Source organism: Sinocyclocheilus rhinocerous, unplaced genomic scaffold (genome assembly GCF_001515625.1).
Source record: "Sinocyclocheilus rhinocerous isolate Xijiao unplaced genomic scaffold, SAMN03320098_v1.1 scaffold714, whole genome shotgun sequence".
In the NCBI taxonomy this organism is placed as follows: domain Eukaryota; kingdom Metazoa; phylum Chordata; class Actinopteri; order Cypriniformes; family Cyprinidae; genus Sinocyclocheilus; species Sinocyclocheilus rhinocerous.
In genome coordinates, this window is record NW_015646165.1 from 864,101 (window position 1) to 887,377 (window position 23,277).

General features: G+C 37.7%; 1 protein-coding gene and 1 long non-coding RNA gene across 2 annotated transcripts in view; one reads left to right on the plus strand and one right to left on the minus strand.

Moving 5' to 3' along the window:
- The window catches only part of LOC107707013 (uncharacterized), a 16,853-nt gene extending 6,796 nt beyond the window's left edge, over positions 1–10,057 (minus strand). Inside the window, exon 1 of the long non-coding RNA XR_001636213.1 lies at positions 10,047–10,057. This is a non-coding gene — a long non-coding RNA (uncharacterized LOC107707013). The remainder of the gene's footprint in view (positions 1–10,046) is intronic.
- nr1d4a (nuclear receptor subfamily 1, group D, member 4a) lies at positions 5,674–22,175 on the plus strand. The gene is made up of 8 exons (XM_016510878.1): positions 5,674–6,272; positions 13,100–13,399; positions 13,545–13,633; positions 13,727–13,871; positions 17,826–18,391; positions 19,328–19,513; positions 19,834–20,044; positions 20,844–22,175. The coding sequence occupies exons 1-8, from the start codon at positions 6,257–6,259 to the stop codon at positions 21,038–21,040; spliced, it is 1,710 nt and encodes a 569-aa protein (XP_016366364.1). The 5' UTR covers positions 5,674–6,256; the 3' UTR covers positions 21,041–22,175.
- The last annotated feature ends 1,102 nt before the right edge of the window (positions 22,176–23,277 follow it).

Consider the following 23,277-nt stretch of genomic DNA (forward strand, 5'->3'; position numbering starts at 1 on the left):
TAAAGGGTAGCCTTTTCAAAAAGGCGCTAAGGGAAAGAAAGCAATGGCGGAAATATATGGTACGGCTAAAAACAGATAGAAGTCGGGGAAGGAAGTCACTAAAAGACAGAGAGAGAGAGAACGTGGAGAAAGAGAAGAAGGAGAGAGGGGCTGGAGGGGGCAGAGGGAGAAGCTGCCTGATCCACATATGGAAGCAATCCTGTAATTGCGGCAAATCTTTGTGCTCGAGAGGAAAGGTCCCCTTCTCAATACCTTCTCCTTCGCAAATAAAACTGCCATTGTACAGTGAAAAAAATGACTTTGAAACAATGTTCACTCAGAACTTGATAGTACATTTGGCAAATAATTAGCCTACGAAGAAATGCCTAGTAACTAATTGAATTAAAGCAATATATGCCCAAAAATGAACCTTCGCTAAAAATCTACTGTCCCTCAGGCCATCCAAGATGTAGATGACATCTACAGATTTCTTCAGATTTGGAGAAATTTAGCTTTACATCACTTGCTCACCAAGGGATACTCTGAAGTGAATGGGTGCCTTCAGAATGAAATTCCAAACAGCTGATAAAAACATCACAATAATCCACAAGTAATCCACATGACTCCAGTCCATCAATTAATGTCTTGTGAAGTGAAAAGCTGCATGTTTTAAAAAATCAAATGCATCAAGACGTTTTAACTTTAAATTGTCCAAGAGGCCATAATCCATTATTATGCTTCCTTCAGTGAAACATTCATGTTGTCCTCTCACATCAAATCCACTGACATATTTGTTTAGAACTTTTTGGACCGTTTTTGCTTGTAAACAGTGCTTGATCTGTGCATATTTCTCTCCTGATTCAGAAAAGATTACTTTTTCAGTGGAGAAAGCAATATTGAGTGAGGACTCATATTTTAGCTGGAAGCAACAGTTTGAAGTTAAACACGTCTTAATGATGGATTTGTTTCTTACAAACATGCAACTTTTTTGACAAGAAAATAACTGATGGATTGGAGTTGTGTAGATTACTTGTGGATTATTGTGATTATTTTCTGACATTGTGTTTACATGTAGATGCAAAGTGGGTTGCATTAGGTTAATTTCCAAATAGTTGTAACAGTCAGAATGTGGACAAAATGTGTCAGCAAATATTTGAAAAGCACTTGAAATACTTTCAACACAAATTTTTTTTTTTCCATTTTTATATGACTGAGTAATAATAAACTTCTGAGTGATGCAGATACATGTAAAGATAACAAAATATAAGATAAGATAAAAAAATATGCCCTACTAAACATTTTTAAAAATTAAAATAAAACTCCACCAATATGGTACTGACATATGGTGTATCTCTATTTTTATGGTGTGCCTCATTCTGACAGCACCCATTCACTGCAGAGAATCCATTGGTGAGCAACTGATGTAATGCTAAATTTTGAAGTAGAAAGACTAAATAATATTTTCTTGTAAAATGTACTCCAATAAAAAAAAATTTATTTTTTATTTTTTGCTTGCATGGCAAAATTGTTGCACTTTTTAACGCATTTTAAAAGTCACATCTAAACTTTCCACTATATATGTTCTTCACCATACTAGTGCCCTTTGCCTAACAGGGAGCTTGGTATAAGCTTGTTAAATTGCTCATCAGCCTCAGAGAATCTGGCATGACTTCACATACAGTGATCTTTCAATAAAAGAGTGAAAAAGTTTGAGCAGGTAAGTGTTGGTGGTGCAACAGAAAGATGACAGACACTGATGGCTGCCTGCCTAGCCCGAGGCACAAGGTGTTTCTACTGTGTTCCGCTTTGGCAGCAGCCCCTGTTCAGTTCCCAAACACTGCTGCTCTCCCTCTGTAATTATCGACATGCCCTGCCATAACATGTTCCTCTGTGCGTGAGTTGCCCATAGTCATGGTTTTATAGCTGTGGAACAGAGCTCCAAATTTAACACAGCCAATTAACCCTGGCAACTGTCAAAACACCACAGAAACAGGGTTTCCAGAAGGCGCCACATTTTCTTCTGATTATTTCTATCTTGTTCGAAATGCATCATCTCAATCAACGTGTCAAGCGCACAAGCTGTAATCAAGCTTTTTTTATGGATTCAGAAAAAAAGAAATGCAAGCTAGAATGTTCATGGCTGACTTTGACAGAGCTTCTTCTCAAAGTCCAAATAACGGCCTTGAATGGAGGTTTTATGATATGTTGCATGGTTTGGATATTATAACGTAGAAGCATATTTTAGCCTCTCCTGTTGCCAGTTACACTGCTTTTACTTTCACATTTACAGGCATATTTTATTAATGGAGAGATGGGAATATGATATATTAAGGACTGAAGAAAAATAGAATAGAAGGTTTGATCCATTTGTGTGGCCTAATGCTAAATTAAGATGCAGAGTTTAAGAGCCACTTCTTGCATTAAAGCTACATCTAGTGGTCAACATTGGAAGTACAACATAAAGCCATCACTATTCCTCAAGTTCAGTCAGTGTGTAAGAAAGCGCTATAAACAAGAACACTTTCATAAGTATTAAGTTGTCAATATTATTATGCACTATTAATGAGAATACTGTGTTTTTTTGCTGTTAACAAACTATTTTTAACTATACTGTAAGTAAAACAAGTAGCACAGACCAACTCTAGTTTAGAAAACTTTACAGTGTATAAGAGTTATTGCTACACTTTATAAAGCACTGGCCAACTAAATATCAAGGTTATGGTCAATACATATTCCAATTGCAAGACAACACACACATTTCATACGAGGTTTAGGCTTTTCAACCATTTAAAGGAATTAATGATTATATTTCACGAAATATAATATATTTTATGCCAAATAAAACTAGGCTATATTGTATTTTGTCAAATAAAACTGTGTTATTAATATATTTCATATTAATATTTCTAATGTTTTTTTTTTTTTAAACCACCACAATAGCACAGTGGCAAAGCACTTTTAAAGGGATAGTTCACCCAAAAATGAAAATTACCTCATGATTTACTCTCCCTCAAGCCATCCAAGGTTTATATGACTTTCTTCTTCCAGACGAATACAATCGGAGTTATATTAAAAAATGTCCTGGCTCTTTCAAGCTTTATAATGGCAGTGAATGGTGGTCGAGATTTTGAAGCCCATAAAAGTGCATCAATCCATGTAAAAAAGTACTCAACACGGCTCTGGGGGGTAAATAAAGGCCTTCTGAAGCGAAGTGATGCATTTGTGTAAGAAAAATATCCATATTCAAAACTTTAAAAACCGTAATCTCTAACTGTCGTATGCGCAATCACGAGGGTGGCGTTCCAGCGGATGTCGTAGGACATAAGCGTAGTGTAAGCTCCAGTGAGAAGTGACGAACACAGAAGCGCGGAGGAGCGAGCAAAACAAAACACCGGTCATGAATTAGAAGTACAAAACGATGATTTGTAAAGAAAAATGTTGGCCAAGAGGAGACTGGTTTTCCTTTGCTGTAAACAAAACTTGGTTCTCGCAAGACTAGCATATTGTCACCGGAGCTTACGCTACCCCTACATCCTACGTCATCTGCTGGAACGCCTCTCTCTAGTGAATGCATGTACGACAGTCAGAGGAAGCTAGAGATTACGGTTTATGAAGTTTTAAATATGGATATTTTTCTTACACAAACACATCACTTTGCATCAGAAGGCCTTTATTAATCCCCCGGAGCCGTGTTGAGTACTTTTTTTATGATGGATGGATGCACTTTTATGGGCTTCAAAATCTTGACCACCATTTACTGCCATATTATAAAGCTTGAAAGAGCCAGGACATTTTTTAAATATAACTCTGATTGTATTCATCTGAAATAAGAAAGTCATATACACCTAGGATAGCTTGAGGGTGACTAAATTATGGCGTAATTTTCATTTTTGGGTGAACTATCCCTTTAATTGTGGCCCACCCTATGAGAAGCTAGCAATTTTCCACAGAGATGTAATTTATTAAACAACAACAACAATAATAATAAATCTTATCACATTATAATTTTCTATATTTAGTTTTAAAATTATGAAAGTTTTCATGATCAACTAAAGACAATTAGCATTAATACAATTTTAATTCAAGTACAGAAAAACAGCGATGTGCGTTTATTGACCAAAAGAGGACGCTGTTTTGCCCTTCTTTCAGTTTAAATGGGCTATTTACAAATCATTTTCCAAGAAAACCTAATCACAGCAACACAAGCACATGCTTGCATTAAAACAAAACCAACTACTAAGAAACTTTTAAAAAAGAAAAAGAAAAAAAATCACTCAAACTTATGTGTGTATATATATACATACACATATAAAGAGAGAGATGACCGGGGCTAGTTGTCACACAGAGAAGTTGCCACAAGAGCATCTCAATTATCTAACTGAAAGCCCCCCAAGAATCCACTATACAACGATCATATAAGAGAATTTTGTCAGATCTTATTGGGGCAAGTTGTCACTTTTGTTTAAAAAGCTATACGGCGAGAGAGGGGTGAGTTGAGCCAGTTTTTACTTATGGTGTGTTTTAAGTGAGCACATGACAGTAATGGGTCCAACTTAAATATGTATATAAATTTCAGGATGTTGTGCATCCTTGGGAATAATCACTTTGGATCTAAAATGAATTGCTTTCAAAATATGGCTTTCCAAAAAAAAGTGGTCTCTTGGCTCAACTTGCCCCCAGTGCGGAGTAAATTGAGCCTAGGGAGAGGGCAAGTTGAGCCACAAGGAATTAAACTGTGCCATTGATTATGCTGAAGTAAAACTGAACATTTTCACCTCATGCTACATCAAAGGAAAAGAAATTCAATAAAAACGACTTCTTAAAATGTATGCGTGAGCCTTGTGATGGACTGACCATCCATCCAGGGTTTTTCTCTACCTGATTTAAGACGCTGGGTTAAAATTAATGAAGTATAATGTAGAATTTCAGTAAAATAATACTTTATAATCATAAGAAAGGGTGACCCACTGGCTCAACTTACCCCAGGACTTTTGGCTAAAATTACCCCATTCCTACCATTTTAACAAACTTCTATCATCCAGCAGTTTAGAGCTAACATCATGCTAACATTATAACCTCATATTATAACCTCCTAAAGCACAAACGCGTGTGATATTTGTCCTTGAACATAAAAAAAATCACTGCAGCAAAAAACATTTTTTTGAACTTAAATTGAATTACCAATTATTGGATGGGCCTCTCTCAATCACAGGGTGAGTAAAATGGATAACTCTTCATATATTTGTGGTCACATCACCAATTTTGTTTAAGGTTGTCTAGAAACAAGGGGTGGCTCAACTTCCCCACAGGCTCAAATCACCCGGATCTCCCCTAAATGTGGTAATTTATTCAAATTATTGATTGAACATGTCCAAAAACAATGATTTGATATTAATATTGTGTGTTATCTTTTAATTTTTTTAATATATATATCATAATACTGTATAATACATACAGCTCAAGTGTTTTTTTCATGCACTTGTTTATGCCATGACTCTATGCATCATTCACACTGGAAGAGATTTTTTTTAAAGCGCGCGGCAGCAGTCACGCAGAGCCCCGCCTGCTGTCCATGTGCAAGCCTCTCATGTCGTCTAGTCTCACGCTGTGTTTAGCATAAAATGTGTGTCAGTAGGACACATGCAGAGGGCACATGCAGCGTGGCTTTACCAGCACTTATCGTGCTCGAATAAGCGCATCCAACTCAGCTCTGTGCTTACACACCCGCCAATGAAAATGCACGCTTGAATCAAGAGGAAAGGGAAAGCCAGGAGATCATGGGGCACGTTAGAGTGAGATAAATCCCCGCCAAAGAGAACAACAGAGGTTGACGGCTCCCCTAAATCCCGTCACATTTGCCAGTCACCTGAAAACGTGATTGATGTGGGTGTGGAAGGGCGTGTGCGTGGCTAAGAGTGAAAGTGGAGTATGACAGTCCCACAGAGATGCTGATGGCAATGAACGGGCAGACGCGAGACACCATCACCCAGCATTCCTAATGCGTCCTTCATACTAGATCAAGAGCAGAGTACAGGTAGCCGCGCGCGGAAGGTGCATCTGCACACCTGTGACCAACTGTATTTTTTACCGACTGTTTGGCTCCGCTGTCAAATGCTCTGTGCGCGAGATACTGTCTGCCTTCTTTGGACTGCTCACTGTATGCACAGGCTTTTCGTGACTTTTATACCTGTGTTCACCAGACTTTAACATACTGACACACAGACTTTCTTGAAGATAATAATTCTGAAGACAGAGGATCTTGAAAAACATATCAAGGATGGACAGCAGTCCTGGTAAGTTCTACAATTATAATTATTATTTATTTACTTACAATTATTATTTTTAATAATGTATTATTATTGCTGATATACTGCACTATTATTATTATTATTATTATTCATAAAAATAACATTGTTGGTATTAGTCCACGTGATTGTGCTTAATACCTCAAAATATAAATATAACTAATCATGTTTAGTGTAATCAACCCGACATTTCATGTAAATGCTGAACTCATAATTCAGTGCAATTTTAGGTTATATAAATGTGTTTTCTGATTAGATGGTGTTTAAATGCACAATTTAATTAACAGATAATGCTGTAAAACCTGAGGATGCTTATTCTAAAAGCTTTGTAGTTTGGGGCAGGTTTCATATTATTATGATTACTATTATTATTCATATTTTTATTGGTGGCAGTGGTACTGGTGATATTGTTCCACTTCTTAATAAATGGAACAATACTCATAATCACTGTGCAGTTGATTCAAAGCTGAGATCATAATTAAGTAAATTTATGTGCAGAGTTTTGTGTTTTCTAATTAAACTGTATTTAGATGCTTATGGTTCTAAAACTTATTCCAGACATGTTCATTCTAAAAGCTGCAAGTAGCATATGAAATTTACTCATAACAAAGACATTTTACTGTGTTGCACTGAATTACATGATACACACTGGTTTGCAGTTATGATCTAAGCAGGTGTCATGAAAGCATTGGCATGCTTTGATGATTGCGCTGGGCAGACTCATCATCAGTGCAGCATAAAGACTACAAAGTACATCTAAATATAGTATCAGTCTAGTCCAATGTGTGAAACACATAAATGATGGTGATAAACATTATCATACTTAGAGTAACTGCTGTCATAAACCCTGTGTAATTGCTTTCATGGAGTCTGCCTAGAAACCACGCATGTACACTAACAACTTCCTGCTACTAGCCATGAAAACAAACTCACGTGTATGTATGGTCCAAGCTAGAGATAAGTGTGCTGTCAAACTAGGCTCTGACATATCAGCACACTTTACTAGTGTAAACTAGAGTATGGCCATTAATCACATGAGATATTCAAAACAAACTTCATGCAACTGTAATGAAAATGAAAATGAAAAGCAATAGACTCAAGAGACATTGTTCACTGTCCTACCAACACTAAGTTGGGAAAGTTGGTGAGCTCTTGGGGAACATGGGTACTAATGCACTAAAGTTGCATTAGTTTTTCATTTATTTCATGAAGTTTGTAATAATTTAACTTTACTCAAGTGTGCACTAGCCTTCATCCAAGGAGGTTAACCGGTTAAGCTGATTTGGGTAGTGGTTCATTACAAAGGTTAGCTAAGGGCCAATTACATGCTGGCTCAGTCAACCAAGTCCACTTCAAGGTTAATTGACAGCTGATTCGTTTACAAAAGCTGCAGTCACGTTCCGGAACAGGTGATGGAAACATTGTCTCGTATCTGGTTCACCCTCTCAACTCTGTGTTTGACAGAAAGCCTGTAAAACAAATACGAGGCACAATAACATGCTGCATAAAGTCGTTAAAGACAGGGAAATAATAACATTCGAACACATGACCTTTAAGTGGTAGACAACAGGAAACAAGGAAGCAGATTTTCTGTAACGTTTAACAAGTAAACACACTACATCATCTCAAACGTGTGACTTTAGATCCAGCTCACATGGAGTTCTAGGGATGCAACAATATTGCAATTTTGACTGATACCAACTGTTTTTATGTTATGTCCAAAAACCAAAATGAAAAGTTTGATATTATAAGTCTATACAATCTTACATACATTCAAATATATTTGAAAATATTTTAACATATTTGAATGTACAGTATTAAAACTGGGAATATGAAAAATACAAATATATTATATATATATATATATATATATAACCCAATAAAATGACCCAACAGGCTGAACACGGCGACCGTGTGTGTAGAGATAGAGAGAGTGCATTTTATACAAATGCTGAGATCATAATTAAGTAAATTTATGTGCAGTGTTTTGTGTTTTCTAATTAAACTAGATGCACAATGCATTGTTCTAAAACTTTAATATATTCCATGCATGTTCTTTCTAAAAGCTGCATGTTGGATATGAACTCTCTCTCTCTCTCTCTATTATATATATATATATATATATATGGGGAACGCCTCGTCGTGACCCGTGTCTGAAGCATACATTGAAAAAACACCAACTCTCATATGGTAACATCTAATTAAACAGTTTTCATTTAAAAAGTCAAAAATATTACCCAAATCGACCCCCAACTACATAAGTCATTTTAAGGTTTAGATCAGATGAAATAGAATCAACTTGCATCTTCAAAAGAACTAGAGCATGTACTCTAGTTTTATTTATTTATTTTATCTCTTAGGCAAAACTATGGCAAGTATGGTTTGGTTTACTAACCTACTGACTTCAGATGCTTTAGAAAACCGTGAAACTGTGACTATTGACTATGTATTATATGGTCTCCTTTATTTTCGTTATTGGTGAAAAACAAATGCTGTGACGTTTATGGAACTCTGTAACACGTTCCAAGGGTTTTAAATACACATCACACATTTAATATAGCCTATACTCTGTTAACGCCAGTGAGTTCATACGAGGTGAATGAGAAGTTCCAGAAGCGATTTATGCAGGGTAACGGACCATCCACCCCTCCCACCCCCTCCCACACCCATTCATTCTATATAGCCGCTTGCTCTATTTTATAGCGCTTTTCGATTATAAGAGAGGTGCGAGGATTTAGCTTTACTGGTGGAAGCGCAGCGCGCGCGTATCTTCACTAAACGCATCCCTAGCGCCTACAATAGTCCTCACGTGCATGCGCTCTTTCAGCCGCGTGCGGCGCGTGATTTCCACGCCCCCGCCCTCACTGTTAGAATGGCAGTTCTATCTGTATTAACCCATTTTATCTATAATATTCCTAGATAAGTGAGCACATCTCCTAGTAAGCAAATGTCATGCTTGTTCTAAAACAAGTTTTAAAAAGTGAAAGTATTTTTTTTTTATATATATATAATTTTACATACACAATTGCAATATGCACAACTCTTGCATCCCCTACCCACACAAATGCAGAAATGTTAAGATGGCGTATATCAAGGCAAACGTACTATAAGAAACTGCAGTCATGCAAGGCAGAGTGTTTCAGCTATTTTCCTCAAGGGAGGGAGGAAGGGAGACCATGCCAGTGTTTGAGACCAGGGAGGAGGGAATAATTGTCCCTGCAAAGTCCTCACGTTTCTGCCTTTGCTCACTAGCAGATTAGTGTTTGCATGGGTTGCCTAAGCTCACAAAGAGACCTGCTGATTCTTCAATTAATGCTGGTGTTTCCACTGACCTTAATTTATACTGGCCTGCAATGACATGTGCACGGCCGGCGCCTCATTTAGCTTGTAGAAACTGTATTATCTTTGCTGTATTGTCCCCTCATATTACAAACTGGTTATTTTCGCGAAGGGCAGGACAAAGACAAAATAATATCGCACCTACCTATTTTAGATTAATATCTAATTAAAGCCTTAGACTGGTTTGCAATCATGTGAAACTGGTGCTAAAAACAGCTGCGCCCCAGACACTATGCTTTGGTTTAATAACGGGCATGTCCTGTTATCCATAATGTCATTTCTCTCTTTAACCTCTGTGTGAGTGTGAGTATTTCTGTGTATGTGGGTGGGGTTTGTAAGCTGGGCAGGGCTGAGTTACACCTCAGGTAGGGCTCGCTATCACAAGGCTGTAACATCCTATGTCAACAAAAAGTCCCGCTGCACGTGCCAGTGAAGGGATCACAAAAACACTTGAGCTAAATAAATACCGTGTGCAGCATGTGAAAACACATGCAAAGGAGCAAGACAGATATTTGCTGGCAGTTTGAACTTGTTTACCACAGAAGGGTTGCAAGTTCCAAAACACACACTGAAGGACAGTATTAAGGAAATATTTAGCCTATGTCATTGCTCATAAACACTACACAGTATTAAAGGCACTTCACCTAAAAACAACATTTGTTATCATTTACTCATCATCATGCCGAGATATTTAACAATCAGTGACATACAATGAAAGTGGATGGAAAACAGAAACAGCCATGGTCATTACTGACTTTCATAAAAGCAGCTTGGACATTGTGTTAGATAACTCCTTTTGTGTTCCACACAAGAAAGATACTCATGTGTACTTGCAATGACATGAGGTTGACAAAATGTTCACATAATTTTTATTTTTGGGTCAACTATCCCATGCTCTCTACACTCTAAAAAATGCTGGGTTAAAAAGGGACAAACCCAGCTATTGGGTTGTTTTGACCCAGCGGTTGGGTTGTTTTGAGTGTAGGTTTGTGTCAGTGCACTCAAAAAAATTCTGGGTTGTTTCAACCCAACTTTGGGTCAAATATGGACTAACCCAGCTGTTGGGTTAAATTTTTCAATTAAATTTTTAACCCAAAAGTTGGGTTGGTCCATATTTGACTCAAAGTTATTTGACATTTTTTAGAGTGTGTGGATCAATATATTTGTTATGGTGTTTGCTAGGGCATTTAGGGTTAGATTATTCAAAATTGTACACAATTTGTTATATAACTCGTACTACGCTCTCTGAAAAAGGTACAAAAGCTGTCACTGGGATGGTACCCTTTGAAAAGGTACACCTTTGTACCTTATTTACCCCTAAATGTTGCATATTAGAGATTACATATTAGTTCATAAAATGTACATATTAGTACCTTTTAAAGGGTACTGCCAAAGTGACAGCTTTTCTAGGAGTGTACAATGATACCTCAAATCATGCAGAATGTTGGAGACACAGGTGTTTTTTTTTTTTTTGTGACCGAATATTTTTGAAGGTGACAAAATTGTTAGGAAAACCCCCCTAAGATGTGGACTGAAAAGGGTCAAACGTCTTTGATTCATAACATATAGAGACATCGACGCTTGACAGTAGCAACCAAATACTTAAATAGTGTGAAAACTGCAAGATCAACTTGTTTCCACAAGCAAGAACCATTTTACTTAGTAAAATATCATTAATAAGTTAGTTTGCCCGATGAAAGCCACTACTGCATTGCATTGTTAAAGCACCAATGTGCAAGTGATTCCCGAAACGTTTTGGACACTGCGGCTTTAAATCGCATTCTCTTGGCCCAGATCTGACCGACTGTGTCCTCGGGTTGTTTAAAAAGCCAAACTGAAAGCCACGGTGCACATTCTACCAAAACGTGACTCCTCGTTGCCCCTCTCTCACAGGAAACGCATCTGCGTGGGAACCGTAACATTATCGCAAAGCCGACAAGGCAACCTCCGGCGTGCGCCCCCTTTTGTATGCGTTTGATGCTCGCGACTCGCCATTGTTGCAGCTGTTTACACGAGACTGCGGATTTGGTTTAAATATGAACGGTGTCAGGAATCAATGTGAGGCGGCGGTCAGGTGTTGTGTAGTTTGGCTGGGGCACTATGCCAGGTCTATTATTGGAAAAGAGAGGCGGGAGAGCTCGCGAACACGTGAGACCGTCTCTCAGCTCATCCTGAGCGCATGACCGGAGAGGATGTGAAGCAGAAGCCTAAAGGGAGAGAAAGAGAAACCTGTGGGGGAATGGAACTAAAACAAGACGATACTTTCATTTAAAGTAACGTGTGGCTATTAAACCAAACCATACAAAACATCTTGGGTTATTTCACCAAATGTGGAACGTCGCATTATGTTGCTGTGCAGCCGTCATTCTGACTGAGGAAACCTAACTCACTCCCAATCGATTAGATCATTACATCATCTCCCTCTTAATCGCTTGCAGCACCCTTAAATATCACGAATATAATGCCCCTACAACCTGACAGATAGCAAACAAACAAACAAACAGGTACGCCGTAGTATTGTCCGCAGTTTTTTTGAACCGGAAACTTTTTGATTAATCGGTTGAGTCGATTCTCAAAAACGGACTGAATCGGTCGGAGCTTATCTCGAGTCAAAAACCCACTGGCTGAATTCAGAACAGCTGCCAAGTTATACATGTTCCTGGATGATCAACATCTTTTGTTGATCCTGAATCAACATTACTACCCGAAAACATAGACCTAACCCTATCCCTACCCTTAAACCTATAATTCATTCCTAAAATCAGAGGGAAATGATAGCTGAATAACAAGGGTGTAGAAACACCTGATCCTGGTTGTAAACCTAAAAAATTTCCTGTGAACTTAGCTCTTTGTTCCACGACCAACAAGGATGTTGATCCAGGAAAACTGAAAAAAAATTGTACTAAATGAACGTCTCTTTTCAAAACATTCATGAAAATACGAGAACCGATTAATAAACTGATAGCAAGGGAATTTGTAGTGAACCTAGAATTTGATGGTATAACGACAAGGATGTTACTCTAATAGTCAAATAGGAAATAATGAATACTGGAAATATATTGGAAATATGACTTGATAGCATGACAGTTATCAACAAATAAACAATCTCACATGCTGTTTAAATAAATAACATTTTATTAAGATATGCAAAAAGGCTTTCAGTCTAGATAGGTAAATTAAATGTAGCATTGTTTAATGCCAATGCAAATTAGATTTGATTTGCAAATGAGCCAGTTCAACAAACCGAACTGGGACACATCACATGAACCCTAACTAACGTTTGACTAGGGATTTAACATGTTAAAACTTAAGGTGGTTTAAAGACTTACAAAAATGCAACATTAACAGTTTAAGTTAATTAATATTATTGTACAGTACACAATATATGTAATCGAAATGAAATGAACTAACAAAATAAAGTACCATTTTTATGTTTTTCCCAGTCAAAGGCTTCATATACTTTTGTATTTTTACAGGGAGTGTGATACTCTACGCTGGTAGCAATGGCAGTGCCAGTCCAAGCCCAGGAAGCCCCTCTAGTGGCTATCAAACCCAGTCTCCGTCTTCTCATTCCCAGCCCTCTTCCCCAGAGGAGGTCACCTTCACTGAGATTGGGGCCCTCAAGCAGCAAGGAAGTGTGGGAACGCCACCTTCTCCAAAACTGGTATTTCAGTTCCCTGAAATCTACAACAACTCTACTGCAGGTTCAAACCCGCACAGCTACTCCCATCCTATCGCTGGTAAAAGGCCTTGTGGATTCACTGGCACGTTTACCAGTAAGTGGGTTCCCTTTTTAGTACCTGCAACACACAAAGTCAGCATCTTCTTTCACAAAGGAATAACGAGTCCCCAATATTAAGGACATGTGTTCTTGTACGTCCTGACCCCATTCTCTCTCTGTTTCTATCTTTATCTGCGCAGAGACTGGAGGCATGGTGCTCCTTTGTAAAGTATGTGGAGATATCGCATCAGGGTTCCACTATGGTGTCCATGCATGTGAAGGCTGCAAGGTAAGACAGAACAAGCCTCTGATAAAACAAACATGCATGAGTCTTTTCTGTCATATCATTGTGGTTTATCATATTGTCTTTCGTTATTTGCAGGGCTTTTTCCGCCGCAGCATTCAGCAGAACATTAACTACAAGATGTGCGTGAAGAACGAGAACTGCCTGATAATGCGCATGAACCGCAACCGCTGCCAACACTGCCGCTTCAAAAAATGCCTGTCTGTTGGCATGTCCCGTGACGGTGAGAATTTTTGGAGGTTATCAGGGCACTGACATATGACAAATAGTGAAAAGTTGTACTTTCATAGCATTCTTCAGGCAAAGCACCACACACGCCCCCTCAACCTACTTTCCTCTTTTAGTCTTGCACCACTGGTATCTTTTAAGAGAGCAAGTTTCTTTTAGTTTGGCTGTGCGCTCGTTTCTGTCTCTCGCTTGCCCTTTGTGGTCCCTTCTTTTTCTCACCTCCTTCTCTCCATCGGTTTACCCTTCCCCCTCGTACGTTCCCTAAGCTCTGCCTCCCAATCCCTTCTAGAGACAATGATTTATGAGGGATGGAGTCACGCAGTCCCTGAAGCTATCTGTCATCTGGAAAACTGCAGCAAATACAAGAATTATTTTGAGAAATTGGAACACGGGCGACTTGATTACCACGCTTGTGCCCTTATAACATCCTCAGCAATTAATGTTGTGCTGCAGCAAAAATTAAGCAAGGGATGCAGAAAAAGCCAGGCATCTGAACTCTTCAGAAGAACAATGCCTCATCCGATTGCCTTTGGCGGCGATTTAACCCTGAATAACACTGAAATTAACAATAAATCTTGTCTAGTGAACTTTTGAGGAAATTTAGCAAAATAAACTGACACTTGTACATTGTGACCTATTTAAGACTTCCGTCAGGTTCTCAGCATCATTTCACACGGCGTTGCCAGCGGATTTGCATGAAAGTTAGGTTGGCTATGATAGCATATTGTACTGGATGTTGTTCTAAAAGGGCACTAACAGAAATGAGTCTATTGGGTACAAAGTGGAGGAGGTAAACAGTCATTTTAACCCTGGTTCCTGAAATTGTTAGGGCCCACAACCTAGAAACCTGTTTCTCTGACGGGTTCTCTTGCACAAACAGGAAAACCTCATGTAACTGCATCAAATACCACAATAAAGTAGAGGCCCTGATTTCATCTCACTTCACTGCAGTCTTTAGTTTAATTTCGGTCGTGTGATACAAACAGATGTTTGGTTTGACACGATGGGGAGGCATGGTTTCACTTCCGCTATGAACTTGCTATTTGATAGACTAGTAATCAGTGCAGTGCTCTGGGGCCATGTGTGTCACATTGTTTGCACAGGATGAAGCACCGTAGTCTTGATATCAGATTAATACTGAGAATTTTACCTGAATTCTGGTTCATCAGGTTTAAGTGAAATTGAGAATTGATTTATTGGAATTTGAACTGGCCACACACCACCGGAAGTTGAATTGGAATTTTAATTGAAATGAAAGGAAGAGGAATTTACTGAATTGCATTTGAAAGGAACTCAACACTGGCAATGCATTCTAGGAAATGAAGTGTTACGTTAAACTTTGTTAAAACAAACCTAATAAATAAACTTTTGTTAAACCAACATTCGAAGTTTTCGAAGAAAAATATGTAATATGAACTTTATTGAATTTCAGTTCATGTTAATTTTACTGCCTTACATTCAAAGTCAAAGTGCAATTCTGCATCCTGTTTGCTACACTAATTAAGACTGAGCTGAAATTCAGGAAATTGAATTGGAATGTGAATTGGAATGACAGTAAGGGGAATTAACTTAATTGCAATTGAAAAAAAATCTATCTATAAACATACAACTGCTTTTTTAACTTTTAAAAACTTTTTTTTTTTTTACAAAATAAGGCACTGTCAGACCAACATTCAAAGTTTATTTTGCTTTTCTAGTTAAAAATTACAGCTATATCAATTTAGAATTAATTTTAATTCTGCTTCCCTACATTCAATTTCTTAGTCCAATTATGGATCCTGTTTGCTAAGCAATAAAAATGAAGCTGAAATTCTGGAATTGAATTGCAATTTAAAAGGCATTTTCAGTTCAGTTTTGAATGGCACACAACCCTGATTGGTAAATGGCAAGTCAGTTGTGGACTTTGCAATGCAAGAGTAACGCATGCAACCATTGCATGTTAGTTACAGAAAAGCGAAAAAAATGTATCCCTTCGTTGGCTTATCTCATTTTCTCAGATGCAGGTGTTGTGAGACATATATGATATATGGAACATCTCCGCTCTTTGCCTTCCTTCTGCTCTCATCTTGTAAACCCATGTACCATAAAACCTTTTGTCTACTGCCACCTCAATCTGCCAAATGACATTGTGCTCTCTTCTCTTCTCTCTTCTCTTCTCTCTCTTTTTTTCTCCTCACCCCTCCTTTCCTTACCACAGTCATTAGTTTCTCTCCCAATTACCGTGGCATTGTCATCACGTTCTGCTTGACCCACTGCCCTACTTACGGCTTCAGAGAGGAGTGAGAGTAGCATAGGGATGAAGAGAGGAAGGGGAGGTAGTGACGGAGAGAGAGATGAAGAGTGGGGGAGGTAACATATGGTAGCATTGGTGCTATTTTTAGATTCAACAGCTGACAGATTTACTTAGAGGAGAGGGTGGTGATGGAGAAAAAAGCGAGGGCCTTGTAAAAGATGCGAAAGCATCCAAAACAACATTAACGCATTTAATGATAATCAATATTTTACACCAGAGCGACCAAAGTTGTCTCCTACACATTAGCTGTGCTATTTTTGTGTTTTTTGTTTTCACTTCCAAAGGAATTTTCAGACAATATTTGATTTATTTTGTCACACTAGGGTTATTTCTGATGCTGCAATGTGCTTTATTATAAAAGAAATGGGACATGGACATTTTGATTACTGATCAGGCAGGATCTTTTCATCAGTGATTTGCATAGAAAATGCAGTAATTTCACAACATTTTGTATTTTTAACATTGACTATGACTCCTTTTCTTTTCAGATTAATTGTCTTCAATGCATCCCAGGCATTTATTTAGTCTAAAATGTAATATTAAAGCCAATATAAAATGAAAATTCACCATGCATTTAAAGAGATATTTCACCCACAAATGAAAATTCTATCATTAATTACTCACCCTGACTTACTTTCTTCTGTGAGATATAAAAGAAGATACTTTGAAAAAATTCTCAGAGTTTTTGTCCATATAAAGAAAAAGCGTGGTGTTCAGTATTGTTTTGGATCCCACTGACCTTCACTGTATGGACAAAAGCAGTTTCTTCAATTCTGTGTGTTTCAGGAAAGTAAAAATCATATAGCTTTAGAATGACATGATGGTGTGAGAACAATGACAGACTTAAAGGGATAGTTCACCCAAAAATGAAAATTAGCCCATAAATTACACATCCTCAAGGCATCCTAGGTGTATATGACTTTCTTCTTTCAGACGAATCCAGTCTGACTTATATTAAAAATAGTTTTTGATCTTTCAAGCTGTTTAATGGCAGTCAGCGGGTGTTGCAGTGCATCAGTCCAAAAGAAGTTAAATAAAAAGCGCCCATTCATAATAAAAAGTGTCTCACACGGCTCCAGGGGGTGAACAAAAACCTCCTGTAGCGAATCGATGCGTTTTTGTAAGAAAAATATCTATATTCAAAACGTAATAATCACTTAAATCTAGTTTGCGCTCACTGTTGTACACGGAAGCAGCTCCGGGAGGATGACGTATGAGGTCAGCGTTGCGCATGTGCCGCTCAGAAGTGACGAACGCGGAAGCAATGTCAGAGGATATAAGCCAAGAGGAGACTGGTTTTCCTTTGCTAAAGTAAGGAAACTTTGCTTCCTTTGCTCCTGTTAACGAACGTTGGTTTTCACGAGACTCACCGGCGCATGCGCAACGCCGACATCTGACGTCATTCGCCCGGAGCTGCTTCCATGTACAACTGTTGGCGCAAGCTACATTAAAGTGATTATTACGTTTTGAATATGCTTTTAATTTTATTAAAAAAAACATTACTGCATTTTGAATGAAAAACATTAAACATTACAAATATTTTGCCTTTAGAATAACATGTACAGATAAAGCAGACAATAATAATAATAACAAATAAATTTATTAAGAAAGCAATGTTCATGTTGTCAACCAATTGTTTCTCTCTCTGACCCCTAGCTGTGCGTTTCGGCCGCATCCCAAAACGAGAGAAACAGCGGCTTTTGGACGAGATGCAGAGCTACATGAATAGCCTCAACGAATCGTCCACCATGGGCATGGAAACCTCCCCACCACACGAACCTCCTCCCAGCCCCAGCAAGAACCAATCCAAAGAGGCCTTATCCCGAGCCTACCAGGACATCTTCACAAACACACAGGACCACCTTAGCAAGCGTGCGGGCAACATGAACACCAGCAGTAGATCGAGCACCTTTCAAAACAGCCCTTCTCAGGACAGCAACTATCCTCATGTGAACCCTCTCGTGGGGTATCACGCGACTACTCATGAAAGCTTCACGGCCCCGCCTCGCTGCCCAGTTGCTTCCAGCAACAGCAAATGCCCGGTCTCATTGGTGGACAATAATTGGTACAGCTACGCTGCTTCATTCAGCCAAAATCACTCCCAGTCTAGCGTTAGCCAGCCCTCACAACATACTCAGGCCGATTACAACATCTATGCAGCTGGCGAGTCCCAAAACCAGGCCTCGTGTCCGTTTAAGTTGGCTGCTGGCTCCAAAGTGCTGGTGAGGAATGTTTCAAGATATATATACACTCTTAAAAATAAAGGTTTATTTTTATTGGCATCTTTGTTTCCATGAAGAACCTTTAACATCCATGGAAACTTTGTACAAAAGTTTCTTTATAGTGGAAGAAGGTTTGTTAGATTATTACAATGTTTTTACATTAAGAAAATAATGGTTCTTTCAAGATCTGATCACTGAAAGGTTCTTTAGGGATGGCATTGCTGCGAAAAGCTGCTTTTGGAACCTTTATTTTTACAAGTTTGTCATAAGAGTGTTTCTATCATTTAAATCTATAATTTAAAATCAAAATATGAGAATAGATCAGTATATTTACTCTTGTACTGGGCTTAAAAGTCTTTACCTAATTTGGTGTTCCCTGCCAAAAATGGACCTGCCTTTTAAAAATTGCTTATAAATTTCTCATTGTGCAATATTATCACCAAATCTTGGATTCAATCTTTTTGTCAACAGTTAGCACAGTTTTTTTTTTGTTTTTTTTGGAACTGATTGGTCTCAGGCCTTACTGATCTCAAAAAAAGCATTATTTGTGGAAAATTTTGGCAATATTCACTCAAAAACTAAGATCAGTCAGTACAAAAAGAAATACAAAACCTGTGCTAATTGACAGAAAACAAGTTGACAAAAAGACTGAATTCAATATTTGGTAATAATATATCATAACGATAAATTCAGTTTAAAGTTATTTTTTGTAGGCCAGTCATTTTTGATTAGGAACATCACAAGTGTAACCAGGTGGGGAAAAATATCCCAGAAAAGTACAAAGATTATTACTATTAATTTTTTTTTTGGGGAAAGAAGTTGTTTTACCCTGTGTGAGCAAAGTCAGTAAGTTTTAATCCAATGCGATAACCCAAACAGAACATGAGGGTTAAGCATACATGCTAATAAAAATATGATATACCATCTCTCACATAGGCCTGTCCACTGAACGCATACCCAGTGTCAGCACCTGGCGTCTCCAGTCAGCAGGTGTGGGAGTCTTTCTCACGGTGCTTCACGCCGGCTGTACGTGAAGTGGTCGAGTTCGCGAAGGGCATTCCAGGCTTCCAGGAGCTTTGCCAGCATGATCAGGTCATGTTGCTCAAAGCAGGCACTTTCCAGGTACTATTTACATAACCCTTGAATTTCTCCTGAAGTTTACTTTCCTTTCTGTACTATTATAAAAGCGTGTCATTTATAGGTCACTAGCAGCATTTAACCAAACAGATTTCCCAATCAGCCTAACTCAAACTCACTGGTTAAGCCAAAGTTTGACATGTCAGATCACTCAAAACAAACACAGCATTGTGTAGATAGCGTCAAAGTGTTAACACCCTTAGGGACATCAACCTACAAATGGCGAGAGTATTTTGAGAGCGAAAAAAATACATCACCTGGGTCAATTTTTTTTGCCTCCATCTGATCTTGCTGTCTGTTTGCAGGTGCTTATGGTGAGGTTTTGCTCACTGTTCAACCACAAGGAAAGAACAGTGACTTTCCTGAATGGGCAGACGTACCCGCTGGTCACCCTTAGGGGTCTGGGCATGGGCTCCTTGCTGAATGCCATGTTTGAGTTCAGTTCCAAGCTGAGCTCTCTGGGCCTGGAGTCAGATGAGATGGCTCTCTTTATGGCTGTGGTGCTGGTTTCTGCAGGTGAGAGCAGCACAGGAATCAGATTAATTAGTGCTATTTGCTAAGGTGTGCATCACTATTAGTATTGCTCATGCTAAGTGTTGGAGATTTTAATAATCCCCTAACATTAAGCTAATGATTTATAATAGGGGTGATCATTAGTGCAATATTAAAATTCTGATAGATGCTGATAAACTGATTATTTTTATGTTCTAGCATTTAACTGATAAATCGCAGATAAATGGTTGATATCAATTTAAAACTCAAATAGAACTCTGTTTAAACACAAATTTCATGTCAGTACAAACATCTGTCTTCTGCAAGAAACAGAAGAAGATATTTTGGAGAATATTTCAATAGTTTTTATACATACAATGACAGTCACTGGGGCCCAAAACAACTCTGACTTTCATTGTATGATGAAGAAGAAAAAAAGAAAACACTGAGACCAAAAATACTAAATTAAATACATTTACTAATAATATACTAAATCACATTTTTATTTATTTAATTATTTTTAATTAAAATAAAATTATTTTTAAATCAAACATAAAACACTAAAAACTCAACTATAAAACACTATCAATCACCAAAAAATGAATAATTTTAAATGCTGAAAAAAGTGAATTTAGGCATCACAAAATTATAATGTACAATATGAAAAGTGGATATTTATTTTGGGGAAAAAAACCTAATATAAATATATATATATGTATATATTTTTTTTATTTATTTATTTTTTATTCATAATCTTTATCATTTATTTACATTTTGTTTCTGTTGGTTTTTTGATAATAAATTGTCCTTCATTCATCCACAGATTGCTCTGGCATTTTGGATACAGTAGCTGTGGAGCAGTTACAGGAAGGACTCATCCGAGCGCTGCGCACCTTAGTCACCCGCCGCCGCCCTGATGACAACTCTCTTTTTCCCAAACTGCTCCTGCGCCTGCCAGACCTGCACACCCTCAACAACCTTCACTCCGACAAGCTGCTGGCCTTCCGTATCGATCCCTGAGCTATCGGTCGCTGCAGCTGGAACTCAACCAAAGGCCACGACTGGCCAATCAGAGAACACCTTTCCTGGTTAAGAGAAAGACTGCTCATTTAGAAGAAGATATGTGGAGCATGTTCCCACAGGAACCATTTGTTATTATGTGTGTTAATGAGCAACACAATGAACAGATGGCTCTCAGCAAGCTCTAAACAAGACTATATCTCCATTTAAGCTTTCACGGATCATTTTCATACATGCATTGCCCTTCTGTTCAGCTCGCCTTGAGAGCATTGTTGATTATATTTATCCAAGGGAAAGTTGCACCAGTCATATCATCATAAATAAGCTTACACAGAACTTTTGAAGACCAAAAACGGGTCATTCCTCTGTACTGCCCGCACATTGAAGTACACAGTCTTTAGTCAAGTACACCATGTATACAGTAGAAAGGTAACCATTTAAAGCCAATTGCATGAGTGAATGTGCCTATGTGTTCGAGAAAGGGACAGAAATACCATGTATATCAGCCATAGATATCACGTATACAGTCACATCACATTAACACTTCAGTTTGAGACAAGAAAAATTTGTCACCTGTGTTAGTGTGTAACATTTAATTACACAAGATTTACTGTATCTACAACAACTCTAGTTACCATTTAAGTTCTTTGAAAATGAAAAGAAACAGATTTTAAATGTCATTTCACTTTTGAAAATGGATAAAACTGTCATACTTGTTAGAATACAGTATGTCAAAGTATATTTCCACACATTCTCCTTTATTAATACATCTGAATCTAGGGATACAAAACCAGCACTCTCCCCTACGCATGTTATGTTTTGTAGTTTTCTGTTGTTTTCTTATTGAAAGTATTGTACATTTACACTGATCTAACTGCCTGTTCAGAGAAAGAGGGATACGCAGTGATGGGGCGTTTGGTGCCTTGTAAGCATTGTGTGTGTCGTGAGAAAGAGTCCCTGAACTTCTGGCACCAGCACAGTATCATTACAGCCTTTACTAAGATCACAAAGCATGTCAAAAAGGCATTTTGGGCTGCCATGTGGTTGATTTGATCAGCTGAGCCTATTCTTATTATGGCTGGTAAATGAATGTTATTCAATCATATGGTAATGTATATTTTGTAAAAAAAAAATCTTCTGTAGAACCAATATAAATACAAGATTATCTATTCTGATGTCTGTTTTTTTAATGTATAAAATTATATAAAAAACTTGTGCTCACCAAGACTGGATGAAATATAGTAAAAAAAAAAAAAAACAAGTAATAAATGTGAAATATTGCAAATTAAAACGGCTGTTTTCTATTTAAATATATTTCACACTTACTGTGGTTTTGATTAAATAAATGCACCTTGGTGAGCAAGAAACATTTTTCAAACGCACACACACGAAAAACTGAATTATTCCAAACTTTTGACTTGTGGTGTATATATATTGCTTGCCGACTAAATCTCAAAAGTAATAATGAAAAATAATATATATGATACATTGCAACACCAATGCATTTCTAAAGGTAAACTAAGTAGACAAACCATGTAGACTGTCATGCCTTTGCTCAGCAGACGAGCTTTTCAGAGTGATGTAGAAATAATTGTAACTGGCCTGAAACTGTCAGTCACGTTTTGGTTGTCAAACAGACTCAGTTAATCCACTTTAATTCAGGACACTGGCAAAACATAGGCTACTATGCAGAATCAGTTAAAACTCATGCGTGTAGGCATATTACATTAATTCGTTTTAATTATTATACTTTGACGTATTTTTTTTAGGATATTTCGTGATGCTGTACAACACTGATGCGCTTTAGGTAATCTGAGAGATATAATTATTCAAACCAGCGCGTTACATAGTAAACGGTGTTATAGTGACATCGTGTGGAAGCTCCGGTAGCGCAGTTCAAAATCAAAATATGGCAAAGACAAAACCTATGAATATTAATGTAGTCATGCTTACGTTTCATTTATGTTTGTGTAATCAATGCTGGGCTCTTTTGTTTATCTAAAAACACAGTTTTCACTCTTCCACTGGTTTAATGTGTCAACTAACAATGTCCAAAAGTGTATACACATGCTATTCTGACATTTACATTTTTATTTTTTTTGAAACGTCATTATTTGCTCCACAATGTCATTTATCTCAAATTATTGTGTTTGACGGTGGACATGGTGGATGACATTTCCAACATGTTTCAAATTCTTGCTTAAGCTAATTTTATTGCTAGCATATACGTGCCCTAA

Bases quoted from the DNA above. Each gene is read 5' to 3' on its own strand.
- nr1d4a (XM_016510878.1), top strand. The intron at 13,400-13,544 runs GTAAGTGGGTTC...TTATCTGCGCAG, and splicing joins ATTCACTGGCACGTTTACCA to AGACTGGAGGCATGGTGCTC. The intron at 13,634-13,726 runs GTAAGACAGAAC...CGTTATTTGCAG, and splicing joins ATGCATGTGAAGGCTGCAAG to GGCTTTTTCCGCCGCAGCAT.